This window comes from Clupea harengus, chromosome 21, assembly GCF_900700415.2.
Source record: "Clupea harengus chromosome 21, Ch_v2.0.2, whole genome shotgun sequence".
Taxonomy (NCBI): domain Eukaryota; kingdom Metazoa; phylum Chordata; class Actinopteri; order Clupeiformes; family Clupeidae; genus Clupea; species Clupea harengus.
The window spans coordinates 12858246-12871494 of NC_045172.1; the positions used below are offsets into that span (position 1 = coordinate 12858246).

At 42.9% G+C, this 13249-nt stretch overlaps 1 protein-coding gene across 1 annotated transcript in view; it reads left to right on the forward strand.

Annotated features, from left to right (window-relative positions):
• cntnap5l (contactin associated protein family member 5 like) overlaps positions 1-13249 on the forward strand; it is a 65924-nt gene that overhangs the window by 14688 nt on the left and 37987 nt on the right. The window contains exons 2-3 of the mRNA XM_031559192.1: positions 914-1024; positions 10294-10487. Coding sequence (XP_031415052.1) covers positions 914-1024; positions 10294-10487 — 305 coding nt within the window. The remainder of the gene's footprint in view (positions 1-913; positions 1025-10293; positions 10488-13249) is intronic.

A 13249-nucleotide genomic window follows, 5' to 3' on the forward strand; every position in this document is an offset into this window, starting at 1 on the left:
GGTACAGCTGGTGTAGTTGCATTCTCTGTAGTAATCCAGGCTTCTGTGACGCCAACCACCTAAGCAGTTGACTGGGTAGCAAAGGCTGGGATGAATTCCATTTCGTTGCCTAGAGACAGGTGTTCAAGGTCAGGGACGTGATAGGGGCATACAAGAAAGAAAGAAATGTCAGTGTCTTTGGATAGAGGTGGGATAACAGAAACAAGTTAAACAGCACTTCCTGTTTAAATTCAGTTGTACAGTTCAAATTATATCTATTTCCTATAATCACATATCCAGACTGCTTATCTAGGATTGGTGGATTTGTGAGTGTGGGTTGTGTTACTCAACAACAATCCTACAACAGCTTCAAACCTACATAAAAAAAAAATGTTCCCTAACAACCCATGAATATTGTTTGTAGTTTCGTGATTGATTTTCATATTTCAATTAAAATGTATGTATGTGATTTTAGATAATGAGTTTCACATAGCCTATTGTCCCCCACAATTCACATGGAAATAGGCACATGCATAAGAGGAAGTTTGAAATTATGACAGACAGAATCATTGTGATCCGACACATGATTGCAGTGCAAATACAATGTTTAACATTTGTCATCATTTTACATAAAAACAGTCATGGTCTATAAAGCCAGGTCTTTTCTAACTCTGGTTGATATTCATAGCTTATATAAAAATGGCTGGTATTCTTTGGAATCGCGACACTGCACATATTTCTAATTATACTGGGAGCCTAAAATAAAGTAAATATGTAAAAATATGGCATCTTTATACATACACATGATTAATATGTCCATTATATACTGTACCATCATTGTCTGTCAAATATGTGTAAAATGTTTATGACCAACGTTAAAGTCTTGATCACCTGTTTTGCACATTAAGTGATCCATTCTCCTTCTCTTTTCCAGATTACTGTGAAGACCCTTTGGTGACCTCCTTACCACCAGGCTCTTTTGACAGTTCCTCAAGATTCTCCAGCAACCACTTGCCACAGTTTGCAAAGCTAAAAAACAGAGACAGTGAGTTCTATGTGCTACTTCTTTTTTTGTGATTAACTGAAGGTTTTTGAAGAAAAACAAACAGAACAAGAACACAGAAACATCATACGTCATCAAATGTCATCACCATAAAAATGTATGACAACACCAAGGAAAACACATACAAGACAAGACAGAAAAGGAAAATTGCATAATTTCAAAGATTTACATACTTTACAATTTACATTCTTACTGATCTATAGGTTACAAATATCTACTACTGTTTTTACCCAGATAGCCACTGTTTTGGCCTCCATCCTATTAAACCTGGCAGTGGCGTACTCCAAGTTAAATGTATATTGTACATTAGTCAGTCATGATCTTATTATATTTATTTCCTCATTAACCCAGAGCTCCAATATTGTTTTCTTGGCTGCAGTAAAGCCACAGAAAATTATTCTTTTATTTATCAGTGTAAATTTTAATTCAGTTTCATGATTCAACAAACACAAAGGGTTCTGTGCTAATTGTGGTCCCGAGTATCTTCCCCATAGTATTACAATCATGAATCCATAAAGTATTTACCTTAGCACATTCCCAAAATATATGAAGTACTGTTCCCATAGGGAAATTTGAACACAAAATACAAATGATGCCTGAAATGAATCCCATTCTGTAAAGTTTGCAGGGAGTGGCAAAACATCTATGGATTATTCTAAAATGTATCAACTGGTGGTTCAAATTTCCAGACATGTTTAACCAAACACCAAACATTTAACCAATGTCTTTGCCAGTCTAGATGAAAGACAGCTTTACTTAACTCTCTGCCCCAAATCTTTTCAACTGGTAATGTTTTACACTTTGCACTTATCAGAGAGTTTTAATGTTGAATGAAAAATGAATGAAGGTCACAGTCAACATATATAATCTTTAAAGTATTAATGCCTTTAGGTGCCCAAGGAGTACATTTGAAGGGTTCACCTGCAGTTCAAATATGTTGATTGTTCCGTAGTGGAGAATTCAAAGAGACCCTGGAAAGTTATAGAGGCAGCATTAGCGACACCCTACATATTGCAAGATCTTTTGTATATTGTATATTGTATATTTTTATATCTTTTGTAAGCGGAAACGGCAAAACCCAAATACCAGACTAGGAGTCATAGTATACAACTGTTTACCTTGGAATAAAGTAGAGAAACATCTACGGAACACACCTAGATATCATAAACTATCACCACTACGGAACACACCTAGATATCATAAACTATCACCACTATGGAACACCTCTAAATATCATAAACTATCACCACTATGGAACACACCTAGATATCATAAACTATCACCACTACAGAACACACTTGGATATCATAAACTATCACCACTACGGAACACACCTAGATATCATTAACTATCACCACTATGGAACACACCTAGATATCATTAACTATCACCACTATGGAACACCTCTAAATATCATAAACTGTCACATCGGCCCAGGTACGTAAAGCCCGGAAAGGCCCAATGATAAAAAAAATTATTTGGCAGTGCCAATCCACCACTTAATTAAGGGCGCTGTGAAGTGGTTTTATTTCATTCTTGCCCGTTTACCATTCCACAGAAATTTGTGGCATGGGAGCATAGAAAATAAAAAGTTTAACCGGAGTTTAACCGGATGATGGAAATCCTCCCTTGTAGACACAGGCAGGATGCTCCATCATTGCATATCACCTCTGATCTTCTGTGTAGTTATTATGAACAATTTTGGACAGAGCTCTGCATATATTAATGGCAAGATACATCATGGCATTATCGGTAGGGATACATGGGGGGAGTTTAATCTTTTGAGTCGCTGAGTTAACAGGTAGCAATACAGATCTAGATACATTTATTTTATAGCCAGCTAAATCTTTAAAGTTATTAAATAAGGACAACACAGAAGAAATTGAGTTCTCAACATTGGAGAGATGTAGCAGGATATAATCTGCGTAGAGAGAGATAAAGTGTCTCCACTCATCATGTAAGTGATGGGGGAAGTATACTTATGTTCTCTACCAGCTTGTGCGGGAGGTTCTAGGGAGAGTGCAAATAAGAGTGGGAAGAGGGGGCAACCTTGTCTCGTCCCCCTCTGTAAAGTAAAGGGTGAGGACTGATGAGTGCCTGTTACTACAGATGCTGATGGAGAGTTATAGAGGGTCTGTACCACAGAAATACATTTTGGGCCGAATCCAAACTCCTTAAGCACCTCCCATAAAAATGGCCATTCTAACCTGTCGAAGGCCTTTTCAGATTCTAAGGACAGTGCTGCACAATAAACTGGAAGGGTTTGTGCTATGACGACAATGTGTAGGAGTCTAAGAACACTGTCAACAGCAAGCCTACCCTTCAAAAAGCCAGTTTGATCAAATTGGATTAGTTTAACAATTACCTCAGCAACCCATCTAGCTAACACTTTGGCGTTTTCTCCGCAAATTAATGAAATGGCTCTATAACTTGAGCATTCCAGAGGACCTTTTCCACTTTTTAATAGAAGCCGTCTTCTGGTCTCTAATAAATGTGTTACGTTCTATCTTTTGACTTATCTTTTTTAAAAGATTATGCTGCTCTCTCCAACAGCTAACAGGTTTCTCTAAAAAATCTCTGGTCATCAAGTGTAGGTAAAGATATTTTGAGAAATGTGTGCATTTCTCTGTATAAAAAATAATGTCTGATGAAAAAAAAAAAGTACACATACAGACGCAGATAAAAGAATAACAAAAATACGGCAAAATGCAACAATAAAGATTAAAAGACAACATTGTAAGAGCGTAAGAAGTGCAGGCGAGCGAAACAAAAATCAGAACTAAAAAAGTCCACCAGCAAGAGGAAGCTCTCCAGTGATGTACTAAGGAGGCGAGGGGTTACTCAGTGCCTGTAGTCGATTGGCCTACAGTGTTGTGCTGGAGTGGGCACTCAAAGGAGAGCGCCTCCCTTTGATAATCGACTGTAGGCACTGAGTGGGGTGCTACGTTAGAGACTGGAAAAAGACAGAGGTAAAATACTGGCTGTGCAAACAGCCATTTTCTACAGTTTCTTTACAGTCAATGAGGTAAACGGACACAGGTGTATCTCTGTAGGGATCCTTTTCATATTGTCATTATTCCATTGTACCCTTATAATAAAATGTATGAGTCTGCCGGTGGCAAAAACAAGCGGCTTACTTTGACATACCGGCTTGCCTTATAGGATTCCATTGTAAAGCCGTTTGGCAGGTGCCTGTTTTAGCGTTCTAAGTCAATACTGGCCCGACTTTTAATCGTTAATTTGAACCCAAAAAGATCTAAAAATAGGGCCCAACTTGGAAAATCCCAAAGTTTCCTTTTACCAAGTTGTCATTTTGCTGTCCTGCATTTATATGGCTCTGTCTGCCTAAGCTGCTGTTTCTCAGCATTAGACTGACCCAAGGCCATGGCCTCTCGTGGGTCTCTCCAAACACTCAAACATATGTGTCTATGTCTACTTTGCCCCCATCCAGCAGAACACTTTTAAACATTAAATCAGGCAACCTTGGAGTGTGGCCATACGTTTAAAAAAAAGAAAAACATGTGGTCTCATGTACAAGTGCAATTGCATGAAAAAGTTAGACTGTTAAGCATCAGAGAGCACTTGACCTTTGACCTGGGTGGTAGACCTTAATCATGTTCCCTAGAGTGTGATTTTTTTTTTTTTGCTTGAGCATTCCCCATGGGGTGACACGGCGTGGTGTAAGATTTCTCAACCTCAGCTAACAGGAGCAGCTCTGCGATTTCTACTTGATCAGAATGTATACATGCAGGGCAACCACAAAATAAGTTACTCCAAAGAAAAAGGAGCTACCGCCTTATCAGACTGAATTAGGGCAAGGATATGCACACACCAGTTTAGTAAACTGGTCAGTCAATACTAAGACATCAACAGACTTGTTTTAAGCATCTTTTGCTGACCAGAAATCAATGCAGAATAATTCTAAAGGAGCTGAGGTAGAAATAGAAACGAGAAGGCCCCTAGCCTTAGATTCTGGAGCCTTGCTAACAACACACCTCTTGCACCTGTGAACATAATGTCTGACGTTTTTTTAAAGAGCATCCCACGCTGCTGACCCTGATGACCTTTCCCATCGTGAACCTCTTTTTTGTTCCCTGGCTTCTTTAAGTTCTAGTCAGGCAGTGCATATGTCTGGGCCTCATGAGGTCAAAAGTCAAAAGACAGCCAACCCAGCCACCCAGAGCTGCATGCAAGCATCAAGCTTTGGCTTCATCAAGACATACTTAAGCAGATTGTTGTCTGTCCACACAGTGAACCTGTGACCCCATAACCAGTGACTAAACTGATCACAAATAGCCCACTTTATAGCAGAGAACTCAAGCCCCTGAGCAGGATATTTTGACTGAGTGCGATTCGAAGACTTACTTGTGAAAGCAACAGGCTGAGCGTGGTCCTTATTAGGCTGAATCTGAGTCAGAAAAGCCAGACACACTACTCACCAGTGCAGACTGAAGATTCACTCAGGGGATTAACTTCTGCATAGGCCTACTCACACCCTTACTTTTGCATGGCTGCTTAGAACCACTTGTAAGTGCAAAAAGTGGTCTCATGAGTACAGAAGAGTTCTTGGTAAAATGCCGATAGTAAACCTAAATACCAACAAAGAAGCAGATTTTATTCACAGATGGAATGACACCTTCAGATCAGATCTGACTGCAGATCGTACAGACCTCCTAAGAAAGTTGCACTTCAGGTTGCGTTTTCAGGTTGTGTTTCTTTAGCCGATCAAACACCATGCGCATGCTCTGCAAACTGTCTTCCTCTGATCTGCCAAACATTAATAGGTCAGCCAAATAACAAAGGAGACTTAAGAAATTTGTATTCCATACGGGAGAAAAACACATTACCATCCAGAGCAGCAAGGACATCTGCTTGGTGGGAAAGTGAGTAGGTATCTTTAACAGTGCGCACATTAAGCCACCTAAAGTCGGTGCATATCCACAAGTCCCTGTATTTCTTCCCAAGAAGCACTTAGGGAGAAAACATACTCACTGCTGGATTTCTTGATTATTTCCATGTCATCCAGGGTCTTTTTCAGCTTTTGATGAGCTGATAATGACAACCTGCAGCATGGCAACCTGAAGTGACGGCCATCTGTCAATCTAATCCTATGGTAGAACTCACGCGCCTCACCACAGTCAAGATGACTGACACTCTCATATTCCTTTATCAGATCAACTCACTTGTCAATGGCCACCCAGGCCAAGACTCTGCGGTGTACAGTCACCACACACAACTGCCAGAATCACTTCTAACAGATAAGCTGCAATGGGAGATGCCTGGACACACCTTACCCGCATTCTGTGAAACAAAGTCATAATACTGATTAAAATACGGTAAAAACTGATTGCTGTCCTCCTGACTTGCAACATCAGGCTGACCCACAACACGCCAGAAACCATCCTTGGATTTAAACTGTCGGATAACACGTTTTAAAACTTTCGTGTCTATAATCAATGGATACACCTGCCCCTCAACAATCAACACAGGGACTTCAAAACACTCAGAGGACTAGTCTGCTTACCTTCACAGCCATTCAGGACAATGTCAATAGGGGCCAGACACTCACCTGGCAACACACCTGCTTGCCTTAGACGCGGCACAGTGTCTGCACCATCCATGGTCGCCATCGACCCAGGATCCAACCACACCTTTAATGCAACCTTGCCCTTCACCAACACATAAATGTAAAACAAACTGTCACTCTGAGCAGCTCTGATGGTGCTCTGCATGACTACCTTACTTGCTTTTGGCAACTCCTCACACTAATTCAAATAGACAGACTCTACATCATCCTTTAAAATGGAGGGTAAACGCAGCAGCCTGCCACTGCCCTCCTCCGAATGGAGGCTCTTTAGTTTCACTGAGGCGGTTTCTGTGTAGTCCACATTACAGCAGAAACGCCAGCACGTTATGGACATTATTGTGGAGCCAAATCCTAATTACATCCCTTGTACGGTCTATCAATCTTCTAACCAGCTCATCTACAGGTTCTTTCCCATTGTAGCAACTCTTTGGATACCCCCTCTTTGGATACCCCCTCCTTAATCCATTCAACTCACACGAAGAGTACTCAACCGTGCTACCACCACTAAAGAAAAGTGTCTCTTTCCTGTCAGGTCTTAGGACAGATTCAAGTACAGATTCAATAAAAGTACCACCTTGCAGGGAATGGTCAGCAGAGAGAGCTGGTCAACCTGGACAGTATTTAAAAGGCTTGCACTAATTAACTGAGAGATGTTTATAGAAATCTCTTTAACCTGCTCATTTGTCAATTTGACAAGGATATTAAGCTCAGTGCACTCAAATGGTGGCAAATCATGCGACACAGGAGTAGAAAAAACATACTTTTAACGGCAAGACAGGAACAATATGCTAAAGAGGCAGAGGTGAGGTAATATCAGATGTTAAGAACTCCCCAGCGTAGGATTCAACTCATGCCACACACCCTGCCCCCTACTACCATCCCGCAGATCTACAGAGGCGTGTGAAAACACAAATGCACACACGGACGGACGCTGCACGAACTCGAAAGAAGAAAAACATGACCCAGCAGTGGGGAAATTCAGGGAAACACTTTCAACCCTCCAACACAGCAGTCACAACTCCCTCTCATCTCTTTTTTGACCACAGGGTGCCCTCTGATATGTGCCCATGACCACAGCTGCCAAGTTCCAATTAATGTGGAGACACTTCCTCAAGGATTACCCGTGGCTCTTGCCAAGAGGCTGACGTTCCCCTGCAAGGCACAGTCAGAAGGATTGTTTTATCCTTGAGGTGATCAAAATGAAAATGCTACATTTTCAACTTTCATTTTTACTTACAAACAAAAAGCATTAGGTGCCAGAAAAGTTAAACTGCTACACTTGCCATGCCGTTTTGGCTTCAGGAGTGTTTTGAAAGCAGCTGGTCTGTTGCTCCGGTCAACCAGGAGCGCCTGTTTTGTAGCAGCTGATTATCAACCCCTGCCTTTCTCTCTTTAAAGACACTTAAATGGGAATGTTTATTCCAATTCCAATTCATGAAGATATTTAATAACCACAAACACTTTGTGGGCTATGTTTATTCAAAAATACATATGCTTATTTACAGTTATTGTGCATGGATTTACTGTAAGGTATAATGGTTTTGTGCTATGTTATTGCTAAACGTTAGGTAATCAAATTGTTTTTGGAGACAGTATTTGATGGAAATGGTGTGAGCAGAATGGTCCACACACTATTGGTGCATGCTCATCTTATTTTCCAAGCACAACCTTTTTGTCTGAGAAAACTCAACCCTGTCATTGGTGATGCAGACAAGAGTTGCAGACAAGTCAGCACTTTAGATTTCTGAATCCATAGTCCCGAGCCTCAAAGTGATGCACTTATAATGTGACCGTGGCTATGCAGCTGAAGCTGCTGTCAGACTCCTGAATTCATGTGAAGTCCGGTGAAGAGCAAGCCAACCTTGTTCCATTGTCATGGGACAAGCCAAACACATGGTTAGTGATGCCTCAGCACAATCAGCACTACACTGAAGTCATATCAATAAGCCATAGCCTTGGACAGAACCCTTTTCCCCTGTGTTCGTAGGAGGAGTACCGGACCCTCAGGCTAACAGACCTCAGAGTTCACATTAGCATACACTTGCCTGACCCGGACTTCTGACTGTTTACTAAAACACTCACACTGCAGACGGCGCACTGTGCTGAGTCCATCCTGAGGCGCTCCAGCCTCGTTGACCTCCCAGTGGTCCTGTGACCTGGCAGTGACCTTCCAGTGACTAACTCTTGACTGAGCTACTCCACCCGCACCGCCCAAATAATTGACAATAAATAATAAAAAAATAAACATTCCCTCTCACTTATGTCCTCCTGCCTCTGCCAGTTTAATTCAGCCTTCCATTTTCTCTACCCTCCTTTTTGCCTTTGCAATCTAAACTCAATGCGCCAGAAACGCGGCGCGCAGCTATTCTCCACGGCCATGGCTAGCTCCCCCCCTGCCAAAGTGCTTGACGAATGTGGCTATTTATATTTTCCAGGCTTTATTCCAAGCAAACAAACGAGCCAGAAGGAGACAGGTCTGCAGCAGTACAGTCGCTGAAGCCTTCCACCTACAGGGAGTTTGAGAGGCTTTTTTCCCCTTTTCCCCCTCTCTCTCTCTCTCTCTCTCTCTCTCGCTCTCTCTCTCTCTTTTGAGGGAAGGAAAAGGGTAGAGTGAGCAGCAGCCCAGGGAGTTTGGGTTGTGTCTTATAGAGTTATAGTGGAAGAATGTGCCAGGGCAGCGGTGGCACGGGGGTATTAAACCAGCAGATGTATGGCACACGTTCACATCGAGCCTGGGAGTGGAGCAGAAAAAAGGCCACAGAGGTGAGGACGTTCCTGGTGAAGGATGGCAGAGCACAGAAGTCACAGAGTGAACTGAAGCAACCTCCTCCCATGCTTCAGTGATCAGCAGAACCCTGAAATACTTTACCTCTATAATACAACCTTTATAAATACAAAAGTAAAATACATCAAACGAAAAGTAGTTAATAGTTGAAAGAATCAGATCCCTGACCATTCTTACAAACCCGCAAACATGGTTTAGGAGCCTTGATTAATGTCTATGTGCCAAAGTAGCTTTGAATAAATGTCTAATTATTTCTCCAAATTGTGTGCACAGTTGGATGTCTATTCTGACAGCTGGTGGTTTGCTCATTATATTCTTTCTGTTAGTGAATTCTCCAGAATAACCACCTCAGAGACTGCCGTGTGAAGTCTCTTTCACTCCTTCCTTTACCTCCTTCTTTTGCCCCCTCTGTTCTCTCATTCCCAACACACTTTTACACCTCTCTTCACATCCCCTTCTCCATGTCTTGCTCTCCTTCCTTATCCTCCCAGCACGGTTGCCTTCCAGATGTTTCCGTCCTTCCATCTGCTCTTCCTCTATTTATGGTGCTCTCTTTCCTCCAACCCCATCCCTTTCTCTCCCTCCCACACCTCTCCCTTTCACCTCATTTGATACCCTCATCTCTCCTTCGTCTTTATCTCCCTCAACCCATCTTGATCTCCTCCTCCCATTCCACTTTATCTCTCTCTCCATCTCTCCCTCCCCTCCCCTGTGCGCTCTCATTCCCATCATCTCGTCTCTACCTCCCACTATTTTGCCCTCTCGCTGTCTAATCTCTTTCTCTATACTCTATTCTTTCTCTCTCTTTCTTTTACTCTCTCTCTCTCTTTCTTGTCCCTCCTGCTCTGATTACCGTTTCCCTCTCTGGTCCTCCCTCAGGTGGGGGCGGCTGGTCACCTGACCGAGAGGATCAGCACCCGTGGCTGCAGGTGGACCTTCGGGAGCGCATGGAGGTGACGGCCCTGGCCACTCAGGGCCGCTGGGGCAGCCAGGACTGGGTCAGCCAGTACCAGCTGCTCTACAGCGACTCAGTCCGGGCCTGGAGGCAGTACCGCCACAGTGACGTGCTGTGGGTGAGTCCACAACTGACTCGGATCTCTGTTCATATGTCCCTTCAAAGGGGTGCTGCTGAGAGACAAGCATGTTAATCAGTATATGGTTGCCTGGGTTTGGAATATGCATTCCTACTCACAGCTGGAGGTGCTGTGTGTGTGTGTGTGTGTGTGTGTGTGTGTGTGTGTGTGTGTGTGTGTGTGTGTGTGTGTGTGTGTGTGTGTGTGTGTGTGTGTGTGTGTGTGTGTGTGTGTGTGTGTGTGTGTGTTTGTATGATTGCATGTGTGTGAGGATATGGTTTGTGCCAGTCATTTAAGTGTGTGTCTCAATAACACAATTGGAGGTGGTGTGTGTGTGTGTGTGTGTGGTGTGTGGTGTGTGGTGTGTGGTGTGTGGTGTGTGTGGTGTGTGTGTGTGTGTGCGTGTGTGTGTGTGTGTGTGTGTGGGCATGTGTACTGTGCCAGTTACCTTAATGTGTACCTTAGTTCTGACATTGTCCGTAATGGGGCTCCAACTTAAATTACACCATCAACGAAGAACAGTATGTTAGCCTGCTGAGCTTTGGCTTTGTGCCATTAACTTTAACTCTGCTGCCAGTCATAATATTCAGCGTCTAATGCAGTGACATTTCTCATTACAACCAATACTCACTGAAACAATAACGGAAGAAGGCTATTTTCAGACACAATCAGTATAGATATCGGGAATAATTACAGAGATTTAAACGAATAAAAGAAAGAATCCTGTCAAATAAATTAAAAAGTATCTTGTTAAAAGTGTCCTTGTACATAAAAAAACAAGTAACACATGCAGTGTCCTCATGAATAACAAAGTACATTTAATGGCGTCACTCACTTTTACTCTATTAACTGAACTGAGAGCCTGTAAACAAAGAAATGTTTCTCTCACCATGGAAAGATGATTGCCATAAGATAAGGTGAACTTTTGGAACAGCTATGCAGCTAATTTCCCGCAGTGTCAGTATCGTCTGAATATATCACATTTAACTGTCATTGTTGAGTTGATGAGATAAATGACTTGTTAATTAAGTTTTGCTCAAAAAACGGGGGGGGAATTAACGACCATGAGCAATTGTCCTTCAACAGGGTTGTTTACTTCGAGGAGTTAATCATGTGAAGGTATTTAGCCTTGATGAGTATTCTGGAGACCACTGGAGACTGAAGAAGCCTATGGCTGTGCATTTATTAGCTTGTTTTCCATGACTTTCGTTTCGCTTTGCTCTGCTCCTGAGCAAGTCGTGAATGGATTCATCATTAAATGTTCATGCTTGTAGCCTGTCAGCTAATGGATTTGTGTGCAGAATTATGAATGACTTGGCCTCCACCACTTGTGGCAAGGAATCTTTCTCAGTGAAGGTTGAGTTTGTAGATTAATTTATAGCCCACAGTAAATGCTACCCTTGCATGTATTCAGTTTGTTCAGGAAAGCATGTATAAACCACTACATGATCAGTACATCCTGCAGTCTACAAAACCCCATGCTTTCAAACATAGGGAAGTCTCTCTCAGAGGCGCTAGCCATGCTGCTATGCAAGGTTTGGCGAATTGGCACAGCTTCACTATGTGAATCTAGGACCATCTGTTTCCTGGGTCACCAGGGTATGGGAAATGCACCGCCTGATAAAAGTATTTAATTAAGAGGTAGTACCATTGAAATAATCATTAAAGACCAATACGCCTACCTATCTAAGTCACAGCACTAAAGGGATAGCAGCTCTGTATTAGTATAGATAATCATTTTGCTTTTGTACTGCGGCTGATACCTCCACACTCCTCAGCTATGGTTTGCTTTGTGTGAGCAAACTTGTAAATGCCCCCGGAACAAGGATTAGTCATGGCTCTGTTTCGGCCTTGATTGTGGACACATCTCAGTGAACAAACAGCAGACCCACAATCAGAGATTAGAGGAACAGACTCGTGATTCAAATTTCACTCTCTCTCTCTCTCTCTCTCTCTCTCTCTCTCTCCCTCTCCCGCTCTGTCGCACCCTCTGTTTCTGCTTCCTTCTCGCCCCGTCTTCTCACCTCTCACCTCTGTGGGCAGCCTACATGGTAGACCCAAGCCAAGTCATGCACCACTCTCTTTGCCACCCCCCACCACCCCAGCTCCCTAAAAGCCCTTAGGCTTTCTTTTTTGTCATGCATGCTAGTGCTAGTACGCTAATATTTTTTCAGCTTTAGCAGGACAGGCAATTACAGCCCAGTCAGTCATTTCTCACCTCCCTCTTTCTCACTCCCACTCTCCGTCTGCTTCACCTGCACAGCGCATTATGGTCACACCAGTGAGCGCATGAGAGGCACTCTGTGCAAGGATGAGCCTGTGCCTGTGTGTGCGAGGGAAAGAGAGAGAGCGGGAGAGAGAGAGAGAGAGGGGGAGAGAGAGAGAGAGAGAGAGAGAGAGAGAGAGAACGCACAAAAGACCAAAGTGCAAAATAATAATGAATGTTTGGATTTGGTTTGACAAAGTCAACCATCTACGTAAGATAAGTGAAAGTGGGCGTGCTTAAATGTACGTGTGTTTATGTACGTGTGTGTGTGAGTGCTCGAGTGTGTTTGTCCTCCTCTGATTAAAAACCAGTTCCTGGGTGCCCTTGGTGTGGCTGCTGTATTGTGTGGGTAATGAGGCATGTCTGAGGGCGGCGTGACTTTAAAGAGGAACAGCGTGCTCCAATGCCATCCCTCTCTGCCTTCCACTTTCCTTTGTCACCGAACAGACACAAGCAACCCACTGGGCCGACCCGAGGCACACCTGAAAAGCTCAGA